The 25,372-nt window shown below is 50.8% G+C and overlaps 2 protein-coding genes across 3 annotated transcripts; both read left to right on the top strand.

Annotated features, from left to right (window-relative positions):
* Positions 1-521: 521 nt before the first annotated feature.
* STRIP2 (striatin interacting protein 2) lies at positions 522-18,679 on the top strand. Its single transcript, XM_062492405.1, has 21 exons — positions 522-683; positions 2,216-2,285; positions 3,264-3,338; positions 3,415-3,549; positions 3,735-3,855; positions 4,458-4,526; positions 4,611-4,717; positions 4,814-4,941; positions 5,204-5,395; positions 6,563-6,786; positions 8,043-8,108; positions 8,747-8,810; positions 9,438-9,509; positions 9,630-9,704; positions 10,191-10,288; positions 10,788-10,914; positions 12,601-12,701; positions 14,056-14,122; positions 17,156-17,260; positions 17,623-17,827; positions 18,427-18,679. Exons 1-21 carry the CDS (start codon positions 522-524, stop codon positions 18,675-18,677), a joined length of 2,514 nt encoding a protein of 837 aa, XP_062348389.1. The 3' UTR covers positions 18,678-18,679.
* Positions 18,680-25,126, top strand: SMKR1 (small lysine rich protein 1). 2 transcript variants are annotated; one of them, XM_062492406.1, is made up of 3 exons: positions 18,680-19,340; positions 23,016-23,074; positions 24,701-25,126. In XM_062492406.1, exons 2-3 carry the CDS (start codon positions 23,072-23,074, stop codon positions 24,914-24,916), a joined length of 219 nt encoding a protein of 72 aa, XP_062348390.1. In that variant the 5' UTR covers positions 18,680-19,340; positions 23,016-23,071; the 3' UTR covers positions 24,917-25,126. The 2 variants fall into 2 exon arrangements, with proteins under 2 accessions (XP_062348390.1, XP_062348391.1); XM_062492407.1 differs by lacking the exon at positions 18,680-19,340 and adding an exon at positions 22,423-22,434.
* Positions 25,127-25,372: the final 246 nt, after the last annotated feature.

The raw sequence follows: 25,372 nt of genomic DNA, 5'->3' as shown, positions 1-25,372 counted from the left end.
CCCTCGGCCCCTCCATGGCCACCCCCTCGTTACCCCATGGGCACCTCGGGCACCGCCGGCTCCTGCCCGGCTACCCCGGGTCAGTGCTCCAGGGACACCCCATAACCCACTGCAGCATTCCAAGGACACCCTACAAATCCTCCTTCCCCCGCGTTCCCTGTTCCCAGTACCCCAGGGACACCCCACAACTCCCCGCATTCCCTGTTCCCAGTACCCCAGGGACACCCCACAACTTCCCGCATTCCCTGTTCCCAGTACCCCAGGGACACCCCACAACTCCCCGCATTCCCTGTTCCCAGTACCCCAGGGACACCCCTATCCCCTCAAGCCCGTCCCCCTATCCCGAGGGACCCCCGGCTCCCCCGTACTCCCCCCGCCGTTACCCCGGGCCCCGCCCCATCCCTCTCCGGACCAATGGCGATGCGGGGTGTGTCCTCAGGTCACGCCCCTCTCTGGTGGACCAATGGGCGTGGCGGGGGCGTGGCGGGGCCCGGCCCCCACGTGCTGGCGGCGGCCGCGGGATGGAGGCAGCGGGAGGCGGCGGAGCCCCGGCCCCGGGCAGGGCCCGGCCGGGACAGCCCCAGCCCCAGCCCCAACCACAACCCCTGCCACAACCCCTGCCACAGCCACAACCGCAGCCCAAGGGCCGGGAGCTCTTCAGGAGCCAGCGGAAGGAGTCCGAGGTAAGAGCGCGGAGCTCGGTGCCGGCACCCCCGGGGCTCCAACGGGACCTGCTATGGCGTAGGGAGTCCCTGCTCTGGCGTTGGGGCTCCTGCGGAAGGAGCCTTACCCAAGACTGGAGGAGAGCTGCCGGTCTTGGGGTGCTCCCTCCCCCAGACTGGACGTTTTAGGGGTCCTGCGATGCCCGACCTGGAGCGGGCAATCCCCAGGGGCGCTCCCCGACACTGCCACCTCCCCGCTCCACTCTCAGACCCAGCTGCAGAATTTTGGGGTGCTGGCTCAGCCTCAGCACTGGCACCTCCCCGCTCTACTCTCAGACCCAGCCGCAGAGTTTTGGGGACCCCCTGGGCCCTGGGCAGGCTCCCCTTTACCCACGCCCCTCACCAAAGTCCGGGTGCCGCAGTCCCCTCCACCCCCCTTCACTCCTCCTGCCCCAAAACCGCGGGCCACGGGGGAACCACCAAACCCCGCTGGGCTGCTCTGCCCCAGCTGCGCCCGCGCGGCTTCGTGGGTGCCGGGACCGGGATCGGGTCACTAGGATCGACCGGGATCTGATGTCCCCGGCTACCGTAAAGCCACGGCGGGACCCCCGAGAGCAAAGGACGTGAACAATTCGCTTTCCCACCAAGGAGCTGCGGGTCCCTGGGAACGGTGTCCAAGCCGTGCCCCTAAACTCGTAAATTTGGGGTTTGCTTTGCTTCCCTGGCTCGGTCTCTCGAAGCGGATTAGGGCTGCACGCGCTTCTCCGAATTCCTCACCGGCTTTAACTCCCCGAGCCGCGCCGCCGGCTAGGCTGCAGAAATTGGGTGAAGAACCAGCGTTTCTGAGCAAGTCGGGCTCAGCCCGGAGCCGCGCATCCTCCTGGGTCATCAATATTAATCACGGCGATGCGCATCAGTTCCAGCCCGGCTGCCGAGTAGGGATGCTGAGACTCGGAATGGGAAATTATGTTAATTTAGTTGATTACCCATTCATGTGTTCCCTTTCCCGGGGCAGGGCGGCGCGGTGCCGGCCTTGGGTCGTTCGGCTGCGGCTGCCTGCTCGCTGCCCCGCCGGAATCCTCCGGCGAAGTTTCATGCTCCAGTTCCTCATCCGCAGGGGAGGAGGGGGAGATCAGGAAGGCAAAGCCCGGCCCCGAGAGCTGTCAGATCTGCGGTGCTGAGGACGGAGATCAGGGATCCGCAGCATCCTCCCGGGGGCTTTTGCTTTGAACCAGTCCCGGGGTTTGTTTTTAGGGCGTGCGGGGCTTTGAAATGCATGAAATATTCACCTTCATTTGTGTCGTGCCTTTGCTTTCCCTGGGATTCGAGAAATGCTGGTTTTACACACGGTTTCCACATTTTCGCTGTATTTTAGGAGGCCTCTCACGGACTCCCCGCTCCAGCCCGGGAGACCCATCCGTGCGAGTCGCTCGGTGCTCCGGAGGCTGGAGGAGCTTTGGCGCAACGGCTGCGAGTGCTGGCAGCCGTCCCGCATCCCAAAATATCCTCGGGGATGTGCCAGCCCCCTCCTAACCCCATCCCGCTCTCCGCAGGGCTCCGTGGATTGTCCCAACCTGGAATTTGAGTACGGAGATGCCGACGGCCACGGCGCTGAGCTGGCAGGTGAAAGCAGGTTTTGGGTGCTGCATTGTTATTTATAGGTGCCCGGCAGGCAGGGAAAATGAAAATCCCGCCGGGATGGGGGATGGAGGATGGATATTGAATGGTGTCATCCCTGCAGTAAAAGAGCAAGCGGGGTTTATTATTAGAGAGCCGCTCACCCCCTGGGGACGCAGAGGGGACGCGTGGGGACACGGGGATTACCCCGCGCTCCCAATTACCCAGGGCACGACGCCGGGGGTGGCAGGAGGGCGGAGTGTCCGGTGACACAGCCCAGGCGGGAGGTGTCACCCTTTATCGGGCGGGTCGTGTCCTTGTCCCCTGCGTTCCTGCTGTGCGGCGGCTCCAGCTGCTTCTGCTCCGTAACCCCGCTGTCCCGAGCGTGTCCGGAGAAAATGGGGTTATTTTTAGCTTGGTCTATCTCAGCCGCACGAGCTGGCCTGGCAAAAACACATTTCCTCTGCAAGGGATCCTTCCTCCTTCCCTGCAGGATCACTTCAGTCCTCCGTGTTGCTGCTCAGCACCTCAGGACTGTAGGGATTCTATAGGAACAGGCAGGAATTGCGAAGAACAGGTGCAACATCGTGTCCCTCCAAGTCTGGCCCCTTTTTGCAGGACGCAAAATGTCCAAGCTGCTGGATGTGGGATCAGTGTAGGTTCTGCCTGGGTGTTCCTGCATTCCCTTCATTCCCAAACTGCTTAAGTGAGGCTTCAAATGTCCCCTCAAAAACCCCAATGAAATTGCAAATGCAGCTGGAGCAAGAGCTGGGAACAGCCCAGCCAGGACACGGGGAAGAAGGTGATGAATTTGGGGGCATTGGGGGGCCACAAGGTGCCCTTGGAGCTGCAGTAGAGCTCAGGGACCAGTTTAGGTCTCTGTCCCATGTCTGCCTGGGTGCACAGGGATGCTTCCCAATGAATTTGGGAATGAGGATGCAGGTGAAGCCCCTCCACATCCCTGATGATGCCTGTCTTCATCAGAACTGTACAGCTACACTGAGGAGCCTGAGCTGAGCCACAACAGGAGATGCTTCGAGGAGGACTTTCACACTCAAGGTACCAGCTCAGCACCCCGGGGCAAGAGTGGGACCCCCAGGGAAGCACCCGGCTGGAGGTCATGTCCCTTTTCCAGTGCCGGACAGGAGGTGGCTGGAGCTGGACAGGGCTCAGCAGAAGGCCTATGTCATGCACCTGCTGGATGGGCTGGAGGTGGTCAACAGGGACAAGAGGCTCAGAGTAGCACGGGCCATCCTGTACCTGGCACAGGGTAAGGACACATCCCCCATGGCTGGGTGTGGCCATGGAGCTGCTGCTGTGGGGCGTTGGGAGAAGCCTTTCTCGAGGTTGTGTCAGGTTGGTGCAGTGAAGCTCCTGCCTGGGGTGATCCTGTGGACCCCAGGGGTACAAAGGCAGATCCTCCCTCACCAGTGTTTCTCTCTGGGGCCTCTCCAGGTGTCTTTGGGGACTGTGATAATGAAGGGGATGTCCTGCACTGGTCTCGGCACAACAGCTTCCTCTTGTACCAGCTGGGAACCTTCTCTGCCTTCCTGGAGCTTCTCAACATGGAGATTGAGTGAGAGGACCGTACTGCCCTCACCCATCTTTCCCTCCTTGTCCTCTTCACTTCATTCTTTCTTCTCACCCCTCCTTTTCTTGGACTCGATGACCTCAGAGGTCTTTTCCAACCAAAATGATTCTGTGATTCTATGATCTGCTTTCTCTCCTTCTTCTCGTCTCCCATTCAATTTGCTCCCTTCCTCTTCATCTTCTTCCCCACTTTCCTCACCTTCTTCTTCCTTCTTCCTCTTTCTCTTCTACCTCTTCTTTCTCCTAATCCTTCTCACCTTCCTCCTTTTCATCTTCCTTCCCCTTTTTTCCTCATCCTCCTCCTCTTCTTCTTTCACCCCAACCTCTTCACACTCTTCTTCAATGCTCCTCACCCTCCTCTTCATCTTCTTTCTCCTCATCCTTCTCACCTTCCTCCTTTTCATCTTCCTTCTTCCTCTCTTCCTCACCATTTTCTCCTCATCCTCCTCTTCTTCATGTTTTCATCCCATCCTCTTCCTCCTCCTCGGGAGGTGCCACAGCAGTGTCACATCCCCTGCTGTGGCATTCCCAGACGTTGCCTGGGGTGGGGATGAGGGGGCTGGCTCTGAGCTCATCCCTCTCCTGCAGGAACAGCCAGGCCTGCAGCAGTGCCCTGCGGAAGCCAGCCATCTCCCTGGCCGACAGCACGGAGCTCAGGTACCCCCTTGGTGCTGGGAGAGCTGTGGGACAATCTCTGGGGATGGAGTAGCCTCACACCTGCCTGCCGTGCTGTCCCAACAGGGTCCTGCTCAGTGTCATGTACCTGATGGTGGAGAACATCCGTGTGGAGCAGGAGACTGATCCCCCTGAGTGGAAAACATGCCGGGAGACCTTCAGGATGGAGCTAAGTGAGCCCCAAAGTTCATTGTGCCCTGTCGAGGTCCCTGTGTCATGCTGGGATGGGGGATTGGCTCTGACCCCCGTCCTGGTCCCATCTCCACCAGGTTTCCCCGTGCACACTGAGGAGCCGTTTGCTCTGCTGCTCTTCACGATGGTGACCAAGTTCTGCAGCGGCCACGCTCCACACTTCCCCATGAAGAAGGTCCTGCTCCTGCTCTGGAAGGTGCTCCTGGTGAGTGCAAACCCGTCCTTGCTCCAGAAACTTTTATTCTGGAGTGGTGCTGCTGCATCCTGGGTGTTTCCCACCGTTCAACCTAGCTATAATGGGGTTATTTAACACAAGGCAAACAGTTCCTTCTGGGGTGAGGGTGGGGGAGGAATCTGGAGATTCACCACCGGTGCCGAGGTGTCTTTGCCCTCGGCTCTCCTGGTTACTACTTGTGTGCTCCACGTGTGCTCTGTGCTCTCCCCTCTCACTCTGTCTCTGTGCCCAGTTCACGCTGGGCGGGTTCGAGGGGCTGCAGGCCATGAAGGTGCGGCGGCGGGAGGAGCTGGGGCTGCCGCCCCTGCCCGAGGACAGCATCCAGGTGGTGCGGGGGATGCGCGCCGCCTCCCCGCCCACCTATGCCATCGAGCTGGTGGAGCAGCAGCAGCAGCAGCAGAAGCGGGGCCACCGCAGCCGCAGGGTGAGAGCCGGAGAGTCCTCCTGGGCCGGGATGGGTTTCCAGCAGGAGCCCAGGAGTGCTTGTGGTTATGGTTCCCTTCCCCCCATCCCTAAGTGCTCCGGTGTTTTCCAGTTTTAGGTTCACGGAATGGTTTGGGTTGGAAGGGACCTTAAGGACCATCCAGTTTCAAATAACACCTTCCCTGTGATCAGGTTTCTCACAGCTCCATCCAAATTGGCCGTGGACACTCCCAGGGATCCAGGGGCAGCCACAGCTGCCATTCCAGCTCCTCCCCACCCTCCCAGCCAGGAATTCCTAATTCCCAAGATCCCATCCATCCCTGCCCTCCGGCAATGGAAGCCATTCCCTGTGTCCTGTCCCTCCAGGCCTTGTCCCCAGTCCCTCTGCAGCTCTCCTGGAGCCCCTTCAGGCCCTAACAGGGGCTCTGAGCTCTCCCTGGATCCTTTTCCTCTCCAGGTGAGCACCCCCAGCTCTCCCAGCCTGGATCCCTGGGCACTGAGGGGCTCCAGCCCTGGAGCAGCTCCGGGGCCTCCTCTGGACTCTCCAGGAGCTCCAGGTGCTGTTGCTGTGTCCCCAGGGCTGGGGCAGCTCTGCAGGTGGGGTCTCACCTGGGCACAGAGGCAGGATCCCCCATCCCCTGCTGCCCATACTGGGGGATCAGCTCAGGGCTGGGGGGGGTTTGGGCTCTCAGTACATGTGGTCGGAGCATGTCCAGTTGTTCATCCACCAATTTCAATGGCAACAGATCAGCCCCATGGGGTGTTTGATCCAGAGTAAGTCAGAGAACATCCTGACCTTATGGCAAAGGGCTGATAAGCACCACAGAGCAAACGGTTCACATCAAGTTCTTTTTTTTAGCTCTGCTCTTAAGACTTTCTGTGTTATGGTCTGAGGATGAAAATGCCTTTTGCTAAGGAAGAGATGTTGGATGGAAGCCCCAAAAGTTAAGGTGGAAAATGGGGTTGCACCTCCTAGAGCAGCAAGATTAGAGGTACAGAAAGAATTATTCTTGTGCAGGTGTTGGTGGAAACAGCTAGGAGGGAAATCCTTACCTGAGGAACATCTGAGAGCTCGATCCTTTCAGAATGGAGATATCTGGTCCCAGCACCTGAGAAGGAAATAAAATCCTTGAAGTGACTTGAATTTCTCCTTCCCCTTCTGCTGCAGCCCCTGATGAAGCAGGACAGTTTGGATATCTACAACGAGAGAGATCCCTTCAAGAACGACGAGGGAGGGGTTGATGAAGAAGACAACGATGACGTGGACAGCGGGATCGAGGGGGAGCTGGACCTGATGGAGCGGGACACGATCATCCCTGCCATGCCAGCCCAGCGCCTGCCCATCGAGAGGGTGTCCTTCCCCAAGGGGCTCCCCTGGGCCCCCAAAGTCAGGTAAAGCCACCTGATGTCACCGCCATCCTCCCCAGCCGTACCTGTCCTGGAGTTCATTACAGTTTTTTTGGGAAGCACTCGGAAGGTTTTGGCCTCTGGCAGACTGAATTGAAGTGACTCCACTTGTCTTTTTGTCAGGGTTGGTCCTTTCTGGATTGGCCACTTGCCACATTCGGTGGGAGTTCTTCTGGGGAAGAGCTCAGCTAAACCCAGCCCAAGCCAATAAATGGGCAATTTTGCATATCTCAGGTTGTACTAGAAAGGAGGCTGTGCTGGGGCACAGTGGGAGCAGGGTCAGCTTCCCCAACCAGATCCCAGTGGATCTTGGTAGCACAAAGTCCTTGACTGAGCTGGTTCATGACATCTTGGGTGAGTAGGAGCCCTGTGTGACTGGGTGAAACCGTTTTTAGTGGCAGAGAAAAGCATTTAAGGACAAAGGAGTTGGTGCCTAAGGACAAAGGAGTTGGTGCCTTTCCTTCCTAAGACAGTTATCCACACAGGAAATAAGGGAATGTTAGGAAAAGAGGGTGAAAACCTCTGTCCCTTTCCCTCTGATCCGTGTGAGGGTTTTTTTTTTGCTGTTTATCCCAAGCCTGGGTTTAATCCAGTATCTTTAAAACACAGGAGCAAATAGATATTGTTGAGATAGGAGCAGTGACAGGGCTAAGTCTGTCTGTCCAAAGCATTCCTAGCAGAACCACAGCAGGAATTGGCTTCCCACATGGATCTCCATGGTGGTGCTGCACGTCACTTACCACTCTGAGCTTTGAAATCAAATGGCTGCTGCTTTCCTTGGCTGCTGGCTGGAAATCCAGCTGGATTCCTTTCTGTCCAGGAGAACCTTGGCTCACAGCTCATGTCCTGCTTGTAGTGCAGAGATGCCGAGCAGTTCCCATGAAAGATGCCCGAGGTGGACAAGATGTCAGCTAGCTGTTGGAGCAGCGTGTGCTCTGACAGACCGTGGACATTTGTTCTCTCAGAGCAAGCAGATGCTCCTTGGTGTGTGAGGAGGAGCACAGAAGGTGGATACAAAAGGTGCTGGGTGTAGAAAACTCCTCTCAGTCTACTCACACATTCCCATGGAGTTGCACAGCAAATACAAATGGTTCATGTTCACATTACCCCCAGCCAGTGAGGGCAAAGGTGGCTTTTGCCCTCTGCTGTTGAGATCTCTAGGAATCAGTCTGAGGTTATGATCTTGTACATGGCTGTTTTCCAACCTTCTCCTTGATTTTGTCTCTCTGCTGCTCCATCAGACAGAAAGACATCGAGCATTTCCTGGAAGCAAGCAGGAACAAATTCATCGGATTCACGCTTGGACAGTGAGTGTTTTATCCATGAAATCTGCCCTGGAGCTTCCATCAGCAAGGGTTCAGTGGTGGGAGGTGTCCACAAAGCTCAAGTTTTCCCAGCTCAAGGCATGCTCAGGATGAGGCAGTGCTGGGTTTGCCAGAGCTGCAGCAATGAAAGCAGTGCTAGAAAAACATGTTCCTGGAGACACTGGTCCCCAGGGACCTCTTTCTATTAAAAATCAGACCTAGCCCAGAATAAGTGACCGCTGGCCCAAGCCAGGAGCTGGTTTGATGCAAAAGGCAGCTCAGACAGTTTGGTATCCACAGCAAATTACCAAGATTGTGAATAAATCAAGCTGTGGGTGCAGAGTCATCCTGGGACAGGCCCAACAGGGTGCATTCATTTTTAGGTGCAGTGCTGGGTTCAGACTGGCTCCACCCTATTTCTGGTTTCATCTGATTTCACCCCAATTCTTCACCCCCATGTCTCTCCTCTCTCGTGCAGGCATGATGGGGAGGAGGTGGGAGGGCAGCAACACCTCTCCCAATTTCTGACCCACCTGGGATGCATTCAGCAGACTCCAGGCTCCCTCTTTTACCCGTTATGACTTGGAAATGTTTGAACATGGATGTCCTTCCCAGCACTGACCTTCTTTCCTCTTCCCCAGGGACACCGAAACCCTGATAGGGCTCCCACGGCCAATCCATGAAAGCGTGAAGACCCTGAAGCAGGTGAGATATCCCATCCAGGCATGGGATATCCGCCACGTGGATCCTCCTGGCCAAACCCACTGAAACACAGTTACTGCAGGGAGTAAAAAGTTGGTTATCACAGGAAAAGCTTTTGGAGCTTCTCGCAGGAATTAAGGCGAAGAAATCAAAATCTGAATCTTAGAGTAGCCTCTCCAGCATTTTTACTTTGCCTTTATCCAAGGTGTAGTGTTCCTGCTTCCTGGTGAGTGTCTGCCATGTGTTTTGAAGGTGACAGACTTTCAGAGCTGGGTTTGGACATACATTCCCAAACCAGTGCTGTTCTCAGAGGGGAACACTCCTGCTGCAGTGCTCCACATGGAATGAGACCCCTCCAGAGGCCAACTGACCCTATCTAAGGTCTGGGATGTCTTTTGGAAGTGGTTGTCCCTCTAATTCCTTACAGACAGCTCCTAGAAGGAGCAGGTAGAAGTAACCAAAGGCAGGAGGTGTGAGGGGCCTCAATGACAGAATGATGTCCCATGTAGGGATGGGTTCCCCGTGGCTCTGCTGTGACCTGCACACCTCATTGGGCTATTGCTGGGACCATCACTGGTGTTTCTCCTTCAGCTGTGACACTGCTCTGCCTCTGTCTGTGTGTTTTGCCAGCACAAGTACATTTCCATCTCAGATGTCCAGATTAAGAATGAGGAAGAGCTGGAGAAGTGCCCCATGTCTCTGGTAAGAAGAAATTGCTTCACCCCATCACCAGAGAGAAGATGGGAGGTTTCCAAGATGTCATGTAAATCCATTCTTATTTTTACTTCATTTTCCCTTGTTTTGAATACTTCTCTGCCCTAGGGGGAAGAGGAAGTCCAAGAAACCCCTTGTGAGGTCTTGTATCGAGCAATGTTGTACAATCTCCCCCAGTACATGGTAAGCCTCTGTTCCTCAAAAAAAAAAAAAAAAAAAAAAAAGGAAGAGCTTTGGAGTAGGGAATGGTGCCAGTCTGGGAGCTCAGAGAGCAGGGCTGAGGTGTGTTCAGGACCTGGACAGTGAGATTTTGGGGGAATCCTGAGCAGAGTTCAGGGAGGAAAGTACAGTCCAAGAGGAGGGATTCAGAGGATTCTGAGATGCTGCTTGGGTCACGTAGAGAGAGACAGAGATTGAAGTGCATTTAAACTCCAGATGTTCTTTGTGTTGTTTTACCCACACTACCAAAGCTCAGGCACGTGTGATCCCTCAGGTTAAGGATCAAACAGAGCTGCTGAGCTCCCCACACTTGTCCTGTCTGTCAGAGATTGAGCATGGTCTGGTGAAACTCTGTAGAGTTGGCTTGAGGTTGTCCAGTTTTGGCAAGTGAAGGAGTAGGAAGGAACTCCCTTTCCTGGGCCATCTCCCCACACCTGTCCTCTCCTGCAGATTGCTTTGCTGAAGATCCTCCTGGCTGCTGCACCCACCTCCAAGGCCAAGACTGACTCCATCAACATCCTGGCAGATGTGTTGCCTGAAGAGATGCCGTAAGTCCTTCACCAGGTGGCCACCAAGTCTTGCCATCCCAGCCTTGCCACCAAGTCTTGGGCCAAGCAGGAGAGCTGATAGGTGTGGTGGGCTCCAGGTTTGGGGTATTTGCTTGGCTAGGTGTAAATTACTGCTGGCATCCAGGGCAGAGCTGTCAAAGCCAAGGAAGTGGCGCTGCGATGATGATTTGAATGCAGCCACTCCAAGCTAAGCAATACAAATGATAAAACCCTGCTAAATGACCCAAATCATAAAGATGTGTCAGCACACATCTGGCAGAGAGGTGTCCTCTCTGCCATTCCGCCAGGATTCCTGGTGGAAATCCACCTGTCTTCATCCTTTTTAACACATTTTGCCATCGCCAGGTAGAATGGGTGGAAATGGGAGTCCCGGGGGGAGCGAAGGTTTCGTAGAGCTCATCCAGATGAGCAAGAACTCCACGGTCCCTTGGGCCTCCCTGCTGTTACACCCACGGTGCTGTTTTTTCCTCCACCCCAGCATCACTGTCCTGCAGAGCATGAAGCTGGGCATTGATGTGAACAGACACAAGGAGATCATCGTGAAGAGCATCTCGGCCCTGCTGCTCCTGCTCCTCAAGCACTTGAAGCTGAACCACATCTACCAGGTGGGCCTAAAGGAGGGGATGGTTATTGCCAAGCTGGGCTTGAAGGTCCCGATAAACCCTGTCCTAGAAGACTTCCAGGGAGAGTTTCCATGAGGAGCTGTGGTCACGTTTCCATAGCTCCAGGATTTGTACATCTGGGGATAACCCACAGGTGTTGTGCTTTGACAACATCACTTCTACTCACGTGGCAGGAGCTTTTAGACTTCTGGGAATATCCATTCAGGCTAAATTTAGGAGACAGCACGAGCCTCCTTGGCAGAAGGGAGAAGAGGAAGGGGGTTAGGCAAGACTCTCTTTTGCTCTGTCATCTCCAATGCCCAGAAATAGTGCTGGGAAGGACCTCACGAGGTCACCTAATCTGGTTTTGGCAGGATCAGGTTCTTGGGACTCCAGTTTCAACAGAGGCAGGAGATCTGGGTCATAGTTGCAATGTGATTTTTGTTCCCAATGTGATTTTTGTTCCATCTGCATGGCACTAATCAAACTGCATCTACTCCAGGGCTTTCCTTGGTTAAAAAAAAACAATGACTAATATGAGCTGTGGTCCAGTTCTCCACTCGTTCTGCAAGTTGAACAATTAGTGTTTTCTAATTTTTTCTGCTAAAGCTTTCATCACGCTACAAATCCCTCTGCGTTACAAAACCCGCTGATATTTAACTGAGAATAAATAGAAATCCACATATTGGGTTGGGTAAAAGGAAACCAATTCCCACATTTTTACAATCCTACATTTGTTCTGCTCCCCCCTGCCCCACATCCCTTCATTAATTTTTCTCACTTCAAAGCAGCTCGTCTCCTTTCTTCCCCCCAGGCAGGAGGGCCATTGCAGCCTGCTGCTGAGCCTGGAGAAAGCTGTGGGGTTAAATGCCCCTGGCTCTGCTTTTTTTTGTGTCTCATCTGGGTGGTTTTGTACTCTCTGTGACAAAGGTGGGAGCACCGTGAGAACTCCAGCAGGTCTGAAATGAAGGAATCACAGAACCATGGAATGGTTTGGGTTGGAAGGGTTAGTTACTTGCAGCACATCCCAGTGCTGTGTCATCTTGGTGTTGTGTCATCTGTGGTGTGCCAATGCTGACAGCTGGCACCAGGCTGAGATGAGAACAAACTGTTCCTTCCCTCTCAAATTGGAGATCTGGATGGAGAGGCATGGGAAGGGCAGGACGGGATAGGACTGGGTTTTGCTGCAGTTTGTATCTTTAGAGGACAGGAGACATTTGTTGTAGTGTTGAACTGTAGGATGGTTTGGGTTGGAAAGGACCTTGAAAACCATTTAATGCTTTGAGGGAGAGAGAAATTAAAAGCAAGTAGGAAAATAGGGATATTATTTCAGTCAAAATTTCTAAGGGAACTGGGATTATTGTATTTTCTCATGTAATAGCTACAATGCCTTCCCTCTTCCCCACACACTGTTTGGTCACAGATTTAATTTTGAAAAGCCACGAGGTGCAGCTCTTCCTAAAGCACTGCTGTGAAGTTTGTGTGTCCTCCCTACAGCAAATGGAATTTCCCAGCTGCTGTGCCTGACACAAACTTTACACAGCAAACTTCAGGGAGAAAATGGTCTGTGAGGTGTCTGGGGCAAACCATCCCAAGTGCTTTGCTTTTGGCTGGAAAGAGGCTTCCATTCCCAGGTGGTGCTCCCAGCTGTCCCAGCTAACACTGACCTTTTTCCCTTCTCTTCCCCAGTTTGAATACGTGTCCCAACACCTGGTGTTTGCCAACTGCATCCCACTGATCCTGAAATTCTTCAACCAGAACATCATGTCTTACATCACTGCCAAAAACAGGTACAGCCACTGCTGGGGACAGAGAGGTGATGATGCAGGAAGGCTTCATGCTTGGGGAGCCCTGGGGGGACCCAGGTGACCTCACACAGCTCTGGGGTGTCCTGTCCACTACAGAAATATGTGGAGGGAGCAAATCCCTTTGGCATGATGAGGTTGACTGGATGCTGGGTTTGCAATCTCTGTTTGGGCTGCTGAAATAGAACTAAAATAAAATAGGCATCATCTTTAAAATAAAGTAGTTTTCATCTTCACATGGACGCCTGGGGAGCCATCCAGTGCCACCAGGCATCTCTGTGCCACAGCTTTATCAAGGCCAGAGGGGGGTAGGATCTTCCAGGTCTTTCCCACTTTTAATAGCTGTAATTCAGCTTTCCTTACTCCTTCAGGTTTTCTACTCTTGTCACGGTCTTTTACTGCTGGTCTGAGAGAGGTACCAGCCCTGTTTTGAGCAGGGCACTGACAGGACCACCATGAATTAAAGACCTGAGACAGCACAGATCTTTCACTGCTCACCAGGGCAGGATTTCTCTCTTTGGAGAGGAGCTCCACAGGGATGTTGGAATGATAAAAAAAATCCTTTTCTTCCTTTTTGTTGCTCTTTTTGTTGCTCTTCAGCTGCATGTGTAGGCTGGTCTGTCTCCTGCACGATATGGTTGTGTCTGTGTGAGGAGGCACACATGGAAAAATAAGAAGTAGTTTGTTGATCCTCCTGCTATAAATATTTCCACTTTTGGTCCTGTGCTTTAAGTAAGTAGGAAACATATCCCAGGAGCATTCAGCTCCCTCCTCTGCTCTGGGATGGAGGTTTCACAGGCAGGATATGCACCTGTGAGTGAGGTGGGATGTGCAGCTGGACACTGTGAGCCAGTGAGGTGTAAATTCCAGTTTTGGGTGTATTTAATTGACTACGTCTACAAAATCCATAGGCCTGGACACTTTGAAAAACCTGATACTCTGAATAGTCATTCACCATGAATTTTCTTGCTGCCAACCTTTGAAACCTCAGATCTATTTTGTTTACTTTTTCCCCCTTTTTAAATATGCATATGAATAACTCATCTGTCCTGTCTTAATGGATCCAAATCCTTCGAGTCCTTATTAATGCACTCAGGATGGAGCTTTGGAGCCAGGAGGCATCAATGTGCTCCATTAAGCTAAGGCTGGGATCTCGTTTGGATGCTGTCTATGCTTCACATGCTGGAGATGGGATTGTTCCCCACCCAAATTACTTGTGGCATTTCCAGACAAAGAGCAAGGGAAATGTTACAGATTGCTGGGCATGATCATATAGATCATCTTAAAAGTTTGTATCATGTTAATTGGTTCCTAATTTCTTCTTTCCCATTTTCTGCAGCATCTCTGTCCTGGATTATCCACACTGCACAGTCTGTGACTTGCCCGAGCTCACAGCAGAAAGTCTGGTAAGCAGCACAGAAAGGGTTTCTGTGGCCAGGATTGCTCTATGTGACAGCATGAGGAAGGATTTGGGTTTTCTATTCTCTGCCTTTTTTTTTTTCCTGTGACCCCCAATCTTTCCAAAATTAGGCTTTTTTCCCCCTAGAAAATTCCTCCCATCACTATTCTGAGTCACTGTCAGCTGTGGGGAAGTGGGGAAGAGTCAGTGCTGGTGTTGGGCACCCCATAAAAATAGTTGGGTTTAGGGTTTTCCCTTTCACAGAATAAGATCACAGAATTCCAAGATCATTGTGGCTGAAAAAGACCTCCAAGATCATCAAGTCAAATTCTTTGAACAAGCACCACTTTGCCCCCAGCCCAGAGCCCTGAGTGCCACATCCAGGAACTACATGAACACCTCTAGGGATGGGAACTCCAAACCTCCTTGGGCAGCCCTTGCCAAGGCCTGACCACCTTTGCATAAGGAATTCTTCCTGATGTCCAACCTGAGCCTCCCCTGGCACGGTTTGAGGCTGTTTCCTCTTGTTCTGTCAAGACAAGAGTCTTTTGCTTTGAAAGAGAATTTACGCAGAGGCTGTTGCCTCCCAGGTTTCAATTGCTCTGAGCACTCCTGTTTTATGAGATACCAGTTTCTAAGGAATGGACCAAGTTCCCTATGGAGAGGAGCCTCAAGTATTCCAGAGCATGGATGGGATGGGCGAACACACAGACTGCAGATGAGATAATAATGGTGGCAGGTTCATAGCTACAATAATTCAAGTGCAGGAGAGGTTGGACTCATACAGCACAGGGGAAAGCTTTGGGGTTAACAGGAAAAAATGGACAGTGGATGGAGACCCCAAATCATTAAGAAGGATCCTGAGCAAATCCAGTCTGAGCAGGGATGATCTCATGGTGCTGCTGCAGTCTGAGGCCTGTGTTTTCCTTAGGTGTGTAAAAGTCGAAATTATCAGAGAGAAAGATTTTTCCCAGGTGCACGGGCTGCTGAAGGCTGGGTGTCCCCATCCTACCCTGGACCAATGGAGACACCTAGTGACACAACACTGAGGGCTCCATGGCTCATGCTAATCATATTCAGCCTTAAGGCTCTAGGAGAAAACGGAACGTTTTTAGGGTAAATATTCCCAGTAGGGTCTTGACAGTTTGAGAGCTGTCACATTCAAGGACAGCACTTTTCACTTTCCTCTAGAAGACATGGATGTTACCCTCAAGGGAGAGCAATTTAATTAGAAATTATGCAGAAACCAACTTGAATCTTACCACAAAGGTTCATCTTTGGGAGGATAGCCAGAAGTAAGGATTTAATAGGAATTAGACACATCGAGGCATGTTTGTGCATGTATTTCTATTTCTTCAGGCAGCACTTCATGCATTGTTTTAGCTCTTTTTTTGCCACTCTGATGAGTGATTTTAACATCCCAGTGTAACACATTTCTTAGAGGATCTGACAGATGATTGTGTTCTCAGTGGGTTGAAGACAGTGATGTGTCTCTGGGTTATCCCAAGGAGAACCAGCTCTGCTGTCTCCCAGGGGGTAACTACTGTCCCCACCAGGTGTAAATCCAGAGTAGCTGAGGTGGTGGGGGGTTCACCCACCCTGTTGTGGGAAAGGCTCTTCAAATCCTGGCCAGTCCCCATCTCCCCTCTCCTGTCACTCCAGAGGGGTCTGCAAAGGGCTTGATCCACCCCTTAGAAGGGGTATTAGAGTCTTAGCCTGTTCCCTCCTTCCATAAATCTGATGGAAAGATCCTCCCCTACTTGAAAATCAGACTGGTGACAAACAAATCCACCAGCCTAAGAAACGGATATTGGCTTCTTCACCTGAGATCTTTGGGAAAATTTCTTGGTGTGGAGGATGCAGGTTAGGCCTGGGCATGATGTGACACTGCAGGGGCACTGCAGTTTGGGACCCCCAAAGCACCAGACAGCATCTGTGAGCATCTCAGTGACATCCTGGTGACATTCTGGTGACATCCCACTTCTGGGTGCTTCTTGGACAATGGAAGAGGCTGCTCAGGGAGGTTTGAAGTCCCCATCCCTGGAGGTGTCCAAGGAAGGCCTGGACATGACACTCAGGGCTCTGGGCTAGGGACAAGGTGGGAATCAGGCACAGCTTGGACTCAGTGACCTTGGAGGTCTTTTCAACCTCAGCAATTGCTTGGTTCTGTTTGGCACTTGCCTTTAAAAGCAAAAGGGTTGTGCTGGTGGGATTTTCTTGGGTAACTCTGCTTTCAAAGCTGGATTGGACACTGGAGAGAAGTGACACTGGGAGAAGTGACTCCCCTAGACTCCTCCTGAGGGTACCCAGATCCTGAAACAGGTTGAGTTTTTGCCCCAAGTTAAGAAGGCTGTAGCTGGCTATGAGTGCTTTATAAATTCAGTAGCCCTTGTTTTCCACTAATCCCCAAACGGGATTTTTGTGGGACATTTCTCCTGTGCTTGGAATTGTTCAAACACGGAGCAAGTTACTTCAGTGCTGGAATTACTGCTCTAAGTGCCAAGGGCAGTATTTCCACAAGCTGGAGCTGAGGGTGTTTACAGTTACCTAATATTTAAAACAATGTCTCAGCAGCACTTAGGCTGGAGGGGATTTTTGTTACAGAAAGGTCTGGTCCCCTTGATATTTGTCATCCTGTGGGGATTTGTGATTTCCTTTTACTGGTCTGTAATGTGTGGTCTAAGCATGAATTAATTTCTATAGTTACCAAAAGCAGTGGTGATCACCAGGCTGCAATTTGCTCTCTGGCTGTAAACAAGGAATACAAATCTACCACAAAATATGTTTCCCATGATGAAATAATGTGATTTATCCCATTACTAGCTCTTACTCTAAAAGCAGATTAAAAGTGGAGTTTTTCAGAATGGGTTTCCCCAGAATCTGCTGATGTTAACCCAAGTGAGGAGGCATCTCTGCTGCTTGTCCTCCCTCAGAAATAAGACTTGTGCAGACAATAAAAAAAAAGATTTCTGCCCATGGACATCTCTCTGTGGCAGTGCTGATGAACGCTGTGGTCGGGGTTGCACTTCTCCCCTTGCAGGAAGCCGGAGACAACAACCAGTTCTGCTGGAGGAATTTGTTCTCCTGCATTAACTTGCTGAGGATCCTCAACAAGCTGACCAAGTGGAAACACTCGAGGACAATGGTAAGGGGGTGTCCCCTCCCCCTGAGACCCTCCAGTATTTCACTTGGAACATGTCCCTGGCTCTACACAGCAGGATCAGCTCGGCCTTGTGCTCAGGGTTTCTTGTGGAAATGCTGGAGCTTCTGCTCTTCATCATCTTCCCTTTTTTCTTTCACACATTGAGCCTTAAATGCAGAAACACTTTTTCTCCTGCAAATAACATTATTGCTGTGACCCTCAAGCCCTGTGCAGAGAGCGTTGGTTGTGTTGAACACTCCTGTTCTCTTTCTGGGGCTTTGTAGCACACAAAGGCTTGGGTGCTGGTGCCCGAAGCAGCAGAGCTCAGCTGCCCTGAGCATTACTCAGTGCTGATTTCCTGGCAGATGCTGGTGGTGTTTAAATCAGCCCCGATCCTGAAGCGTGCCCTGAAGGTGAAGCAGGCAATGATGCAGCTCTACGTGCTCAAGCTGCTGAAAATCCAGACCAAGTACCTGGGGAGGCAGTGGAGGAAGAGCAACATGAAGACCATGTCTGCCATCTACCAGAAGGTTCGGCACCGCATGAACGACGACTGGGCCTATGGCAACGGTGAGTCCTGCCCGGCCTCGTCCCCCTGCCCCTGCCTTTGCAACCAGCTTCACTTGCTTTGCACTAAAACCTCCAAAATTGTTGTCACCACTGGGGATTTTTTTCTGAGTGTTTTATGGCACCGTTCTGCACCGTCAGATTTAGAGCCAGCTTTGAAAATACTGGGATATTTTTTTTATGTTACGTGTTTGGATAATATGACATAATGGCATGGTTATTGCAGCTTTTCAGTATCATTCATAGGTGCATTTGCCCAAATTTAAAACAATTTGAGGTAAGGAGCTCATAATAAGCTCACCAGGTTTTAAATGTTTTAAATCTTGTTCCCTGCTTCAGTGGTCAGTGGAGATTTTCAGTAAGAGTGGTGGGGTCTTCGTGAAAAAAAGCTGGGTAATTATAGAGAGTCCTTAAAGCAGGAATAATTACATTTTTACGGGATATCTTAAGTTAAAATGCACACATGATGGGATTTGGTTAGGGATAATAATAATTAGGAGCGACAGCGATTAATTCATGTGAAACCTTCAGCCCTTCTGAAGAGCAATGTCAGAGCGATGTTTCCCACACTCTACCTGGGAGTTGTTCCTCCTTCACCGCAGATATCGACGCGAGGCCGTGGGATTTCCAGGCTGAGGAATGCACGCTGAGAGCCAACATCGAAGCCTTCAACAGCCGCAGGTACGACAAGCCGCAGGACTCGGAGTTCGCCCCGGTGGACAACTGCCTGCAGAGCGTGCTGGGTCAGCGCCTGGAGCTGCCCGAGGACTTTCACTACTCCTACGAGCTCTGGCTGGAGCGGGAGGTGTTTTCGCAGCCCATTCGTTGGGAGGAGCTGCTGCACTGCCAGTGACAGCCCCGCTCCCGCCTCCCAGAGGGCTCAGGAGAGGAGGGTTGAGTTGGATTTGGGGGGTTTTCAGCACAGCTGGGGGAAAGAAAAAGTGATTGAAACTTTCCAAAGAGACCAAGTCTCTCTGTGCCTAGCAGACTGCTCTTTTTGGAGGTCGTCCTGTGACTGCTTGGAGACCGTGAAGTGTCGGCAGGGGCCACGGAGCAGGTTCCAGAGTGAGTTCAGAGCCCAGGCGTGTCTCTAGCTTGGTGTGAGGATTCCCAGCTGGGAATTCCATCCCTCCCGCACGCCCCACGCTGTGCCTCCGTTGGTTTAGATCCATTCAGTTCTGGCTGGCTTGTTGATGTGCTTCCAACACCACCCCAGCTGCCCTGGGATACCAGGAGCACCGGCTGGCTTGGAATGGAGACAACATTCCGTGTTGTGCTGCTGCTGGGGACACACGGCCCAGCCCAGAGTCCTGGTGCCACCAGGGACAGGTTCTGCACGGTCCCCTGGACACCCATCCGTCACCTTTGCACCTCTGCTTCCCCCCACCTTCACTCACCTTTGTTAAACTTCGTGCTGTGCAGTGTTTGGAGGTCCCATTTCTCTCCCTCCTGAGTGTCATTATGGTTCCACGTCCTCTTTAGCCCTTCCAGCCCTGAGGAGACAACAAATACCACGGTAAATAACCCGATTTTTTTTTTTTTTACACAGATTTTGGTTGTTTGGGGGAATGTCTGTGCCCTGAGGGGGAAGTGCTTTGCTGAACAATTTATGAGGAAAAGAATGGATTCAGTGGTCCCTAACTTTCAGAATCAAGAGGATATTGAGCTGTAAACTTTCTATCAGTTTAATAACTTAATGCTTAAATTAAATAATGAACACTACTCTTGGATAAAGCTGTATTACATGAGGGTGGTGGCATTTGTCAAAGCATCGTGTGTTCATACAGGGCAGGGAAGCCCTAAATAAACAAGTGTTTGTTATGGCAGGATTTGTGCTAATTGCTTAAATAATTAATTAACCTGGGAATGTCTCTTTCATAGGGTCTGTCCAAGGCCTTGAAAATATCCATGGAAATGGCATGAAATCTTTTAGAATCTTTTAAAATACGCTTTTGTTCAAAATAAACCAACTTTTAAAAGGCACCTCTTTATTTAAGCTTTTTCTTCCTATGTCTTAATTTAAATGTTTGTTTTTTTTTTTTAAGGACAAAAACATCCCCCAAACTTAGCCCTCATCCCTCCCCATCTCCACTCAAGGGAAAATTGAATTAATTGCTAAAAAAACTTAGAAAAGCCTTTGGCTCAAACCTTTTTTTCCCCCACAACATGTTGGGGAAAAAAAAGAAAAAAAGCCAGTACCTACTCAATGTGCATTTTTCTATATTTCTGAATTAAATTGTGCTTTTCAGTGCCTGTTATTTTTACTGAGATTAAAAACACAAATCCTTACCTGAATGTCTGGGTGGTGGAGGATGGTACAAACTTATCCTGAATTACAATTTATTCCAACCATCACCACCAAATTTTCTGCTTCCCAGAGAGAGATCTCCACAGAAAACCTGAACCTCTGCATAGAAAAGTGACTTAGGGAGAGGCTACGCCTTTATTTGACTTATTTGAATATTTATGTCCCATCCTGGCAAGCAAGCAGCAGTTTCAAACTTTTTTTGCTTCACAATGAAGATTTTCTCTTGCTTAAAAATTCTCAAAAGAGCTGGGGGACAGCAATTAAGGAATAGCCATTTAGTATGTTCAGCAAAGCAGTTTCAGAACGCAGTTTTGAGTGGTTTCTGCACAGCTGGAGGAACATCTGTTATCTACCCCAACAGGAGTGTTGGTTCCAGGAACCCTCCACTGTTCCCCAGTTCCTGTTGTAATTGCAGTAAAGCACTCTTTTCATTTTCACCCTACAGGTGCTTGCTGAAAGTTTTGCTGTGGGTAAGTCCATTTCTTCAGCACCTCAGCACAGATTCTTCTGTTTCCTTGTTGATTCTCCCTGTTTCCTGGGGATGTAAAGCATATAAAATTGAGTTATTAATTTCTCAGTCTTCTCTAGGCAACTTTTGAACTGTTTGGTGAATGTAATGCAAATTTCAGTGAGGGATAAAAGGCTACAAAGGTACAAAGTTCCTTTCAGAATTGTGAGTGATTCCCCCGCCCCCCCCAGCCAAAAAAAAAAAAAAAGTTTGGGGGGATTTGGCCTTTATCCATTAAGTTTGGCAATGTTAAAAAAAGTATCCCTAATTTTTTTCCTGTGAATAGTTCCATAAAAATAACAACACTGAGATGTCCTGGCTGACTCTATTTATCCACTTGTAACCACAGAAGTGACTGTATGAGGTCAAGCTTATTATACTCTGGAGTCTGAGAAGCTTCCCTTAATTATTTATCAAAGCCTTGCATGTGTAAACAGCAGCTTGTTCTGCAGCCACGTCCAAGCACTGCCACAAAACACAACATTTGACTGCACAGGATGATTTTTGTCTCCCTGATTGAACATTTCAGTGCTCTGTGCCTTCCTTTTTGCCTCAACAATTATAATGTGGCCTCCTGACAGTTGTCTTTGCTAAAAGGAGAGAATTAATGTAATTATGATTGTTTCTTTTATTCCCTGTTAATACAAATGACACAAAATTTCCATGAACAGAATGGATTTTTTTAATTCATTATCCAAGGCTCATTTAAGAGAATTTTACTCCCAAATCTGCAGACTTTTTTCCTGAGCCACACTACCAAGTCTTTTTATTAGGGAAGAAGGAAGTATCCTTATGCAGCAGAGAGCACATTTAGAGAGGTTAATGTTAAAGGTAAAAATAAACCCACAATGTAGACAGACTCGCTGATGTGTTTGTTGGAGTTTAGCTGAGCTATTTTTGTTTTTCTCTGAGGGAATTCAGCTCCTACTGATATTTTTCACTTGTGCCTAGTATTTTAGTGCTTTGCAAGGGAAAATGTGGTGCTGAGGGATGCAGGAGAGACTCCTCTCTCCCATATCTTTTCCCAAATTTAAAAACCAACCCACCTTCAGCAGCATTACTAACCTTGGATAAAATTGTTGTGTCTAAAAAAGGCGCAGAGAACAAAATGAATCCTTCATGTTCCTATCACTCTCTCAAACCCCTCCACCTCCATCACTTCCCTGTGTCTCAGGCCTCGGTTTATGGGGATTTATTGGTAATATCCAACCTCCCTTACACGTAGTTTTCAGGACCTGCTGTCCGGTGGCTCTGGAAGGAGGCAAAGCAGAAGTTGTTTCTGAAATATTTTTGTGGTGAAGGAGGGCTGAGTCAGGTATTTAAACAGAGACTCCCCCGTGTCACGCAGCGGTAACGTGAATATTCCACTAATAGTCCACCGAACACCACTCTTTCCAAGACCTTTGGAAAGCACGACTTGCTCCCCCTCCTCCTCTCAGCTCGAAGTTGTCGCGGTGGGGGTTTTCTCGCCTCTTTGTGACATTTCCCTGGGGATTTTAGCTGTGAGTGGGACGGAGACAGAGACAAGGGCGGTGACGGCGGCGCCCGCTCCCCTCAGGCCCCTCAGAGCTTTTCCCGCCCTTTTCCCCGCGCCGACCGCAGCGGCGGGAGGCGCGCGCGGGCACCGGCCCCCGGCAACTGATTGGACAAAGGGCTGTCAATCATCGCGGGACCCCCGCCCCGAGGTTGCTATGACAACGTGACGCTGAAGAGAAGGAGGGGAGGCTATGGCGGCTCTGCGGGGGAAGAGAGGTCGCGGCCGCTTCAGAGCTGTGGGGATGTGGGGACGGGAAGGTGAGATTCTGCCACTTCTACACGGGGAGGTGGGGCTGGGGCAGCCGCAGGAGAAAATGAGGCTTAGGAGGGACCTGCTTCCCCGACGGGAAGGCGCTGCCGAGTGGGGGTCGGCCTCTGCTCCCAGGGAACAGGGACAGCCTCGAGTGCCAGAGGTGTAGAGTGGATATGGGGAAAATTCCTTCCCTAAAAGAGCTGTCCAGCCCTGGCACAGCTGCAGGGTTTGATGGAGTCCCCATCCCTGGAGGAATTTCAAAGCCATGTGGATGTGGCACTTGGGGACACTTGGGGTGAGTGTGGCCCTGGCAGTGCTGGGGGATGGCTGGAGTTGTTCTTGGAGGCCTTGTCCAGGATTCTGTGACTGTAAACCTGGAGGGCTTTGCTGTAAAGCTGAGTCCTGGAATCTGACAGGTAGCAGCTGATTTCACAGGTGAGTATCAGCTTTTAGGGATGACCCGCCTCGACCTGTTTTTGCAAGGAACTATTTTTTCCCTTTTTCCCTTCGAAGTTGAGTGAGGACCGACACAGACACAGGTGCTTTATTTACACTGTGTAACTAACCACATAATTTTGTGTTGCAGGGGCCATCTCCAGGGCTTGATGAAGAGTCCCAGCTGTTCCATTAAAGGACTCAGCCATGGTAAAACACCTTTGATCCTTCAGAAGCGTTGATAACACTTCTTTAAGGAAAAGGGTTTATATCCAAAAGGTTCCTTCCCACAGCTGCAGGACAGAACTGACTGGCCCAAATCAACTTTGTGTGCAAGTATAAACATAATTCTGATTTTTACCTTTTTTTTTTTTTCTTGGCTGCAGGCTGTAAAATGTTGTACACAGCATATAAAGCCTGTGAGCATCTTTTATATTTGGAAAGATCAGCTACAGGCTGAATTCCTACCAGAAACCTACAAAACCCACCAGACACCCTGGGCTAACAAAGAGTGGGACTCAGGTGACTGGCTGGCTGCAAAACCTGGCACAAGCATGTCCCTGGGAAGGGGAAACATGTGAAGTATTCCACAAATTCTGTCCAGTCCAGGTCTGTGAAAGAGGCTTGTCACCATCTCAAACATATGTCTGAGCTCAAGTAGTTTCATTCTGCAAATGATCTGCCATCAGGTGCAGTTTACACTTTTATTTTTATTTTCTCTCTTTTTTGCTTCTGTAATAGAGGGTCTGTGTGTTTTATATAGAAAATTTAATTTTTAAATTTTTTTGGTTTTTACCTTCTCATATTTTTTCACACCATGGTCCCAGCTAATTCTTAGGATTGTGCCCTTTACTCTGTTCTCACACCCCAGAGCACAAGTGTTTGTCTCTTTTGCACTGAGTAGCGCTGAGCTGTGAAAGGAGATCTTAGAAATTCTAACACTACATGCGTGGGTTTGGATTTGTGTAACCACCAGTGGTGGGAGAGCAGTTCCATCCCAGATCCATGGAAGCTGTGGGAGGGAGTCCTGCTTTCCTGGTTTAGGATCCAGAGACTCAAGCAGGCACCCAGGAGTGGATGAACACAGGCCAAGTTACTTCAGGACTGCATCCTCACGTAATAATTAAAATAAAAAAACAATCAGTGGAAAGGAATGTTTGACTTCCATTGTGCACAAACCTTTTTTTTAGCCAGATGGAAGCACTGGGGACAGTGATTAGTTCAGTCTGATTTAGAGGTTCTGACAGCCTGCAGAGCAAACAGGGATTGGGGTGGGAGTTGTATTAATGCTGGGGAGTCCTTACATAAAATCACGAAGTACTGGGGTCTGGGTGAGGGGCTCTGAGCTAACACTTGAGCCAGGACTAAGATCTAACAAAACAGCTGCTCTGGGAAGTCTTGGGATCATGGAATCATGGAATGGTTTGGGCTGGAAGGACCTTAAAGCTCATCTCATTCCAACCAAATTCTACTATCCCAAGTTTCTCCAAGCCCTGTCCAGCCTGGCCTTGGGCACTGACAGGGATCCAGGGCCAGCCACAGCTGCTCTGGCAATTCCAGCCCAGCCAGGAATTCCTTCCCAAAATCCCATCCATCCCTGCCCTCTTGCAGTGGGAAGCCCTTGCCTGTGTCCTGTCCCTCCAGGCCTTGTCCCCAGTCCCTCTGCAGCTCTCCTGGAGCCCCTTGAGGCCCTGGCAGGGGCTCTGAGCTTTCCCTGGATCCTTCTCCAGGCTGAAAACTCCCAGCTCTCTGTCTTTCAACCTGGAATTCTCTCACCAGAAATGAGACAACGAAGACCCAAAACTGAGTGGGTTTGTGGTCGTTTTCTCTTGGCAGGCAGGCAAAGCCAAAAACCCCAAGGGTAAAGGTAAAGGCAAAGGCAAAGGGTCCCAAAAAGGTGCAAATAAAGTGGATGTGAAAGAAGTGGATCTCTTCAGCCCAGCTGCCATGCTGAACGCTTACTACATCTCTCACAACGCTGCTGCCTTCCTGGAATTCCGGGGCCATCCCTGGCCTGGCTCTCTCAAAAAGAAGGGGAAGAAAAAGAAGTGAACTCAGCAAAGTCCCTGGTGAAGACTCTGCTGTGATTAAACCCACCCTGACCTCTGCAGTGGTCGGCTCAAATATTTTCCTGTGTCTGTACAAAGACACTTTTATTGCAGCTCATGCACAGTGACAAAGGGCAGGGGACACTGTGCCATTGTCACTTCACCCTGGGTGGAATGGAGCACTGTGCTTCAGCAGGGCTGTGCTGAGGCTGGATTTACCCACCCTGCTGCCACTCCTTATGGATGGCACGAGTCCCTGAGACCTCCTTGAGCTCAGGAAGGATTGACAGAGTCAGTCGTGTGAGGAGTGGCTGGGGGAGCTGGGAAAGGGGCTCAGCCTGGAGAAAAGGAGGCTCGGTGGGGGACCTTGTGGCTCTGCACAACTCCCGGACAGGAGGGGGGGTCGGGCTCTGCTCCCAGGGAACAGGGACAGGAGCAGAGGGAACGGCCTCAGGCTGGG

The sequence above is a fragment of the Cinclus cinclus genome, chromosome 4 (assembly GCF_963662255.1).
Source record: "Cinclus cinclus chromosome 4, bCinCin1.1, whole genome shotgun sequence".
In the NCBI taxonomy this organism is placed as follows: Eukaryota; Metazoa; Chordata; class Aves; order Passeriformes; family Cinclidae; genus Cinclus; species Cinclus cinclus.
This window is presented reverse-complemented; position numbering and strand designations above follow the sequence as displayed.

What these genes read in the sequence shown, in the direction of transcription:
- STRIP2 (XM_062492405.1), top strand. Translation starts at nt 522, where the DNA reads ATGGAGGCAGCGGGAGGCGGCGGAGCCCCGGCCCCGGGCAGGGCCCGG. An exon ending in CATCCTGTACCTGGCACAGG is followed by an intron (nt 3,550 to 3,734) that starts GTAAGGACACAT and finishes GGGCCTCTCCAG; the next exon opens with GTGTCTTTGGGGACTGTGAT. An exon ending in AGCTCACAGCAGAAAGTCTG is followed by an intron (nt 14,123 to 17,155) that starts GTAAGCAGCACA and finishes CTCCCCTTGCAG; the next exon opens with GAAGCCGGAGACAACAACCA.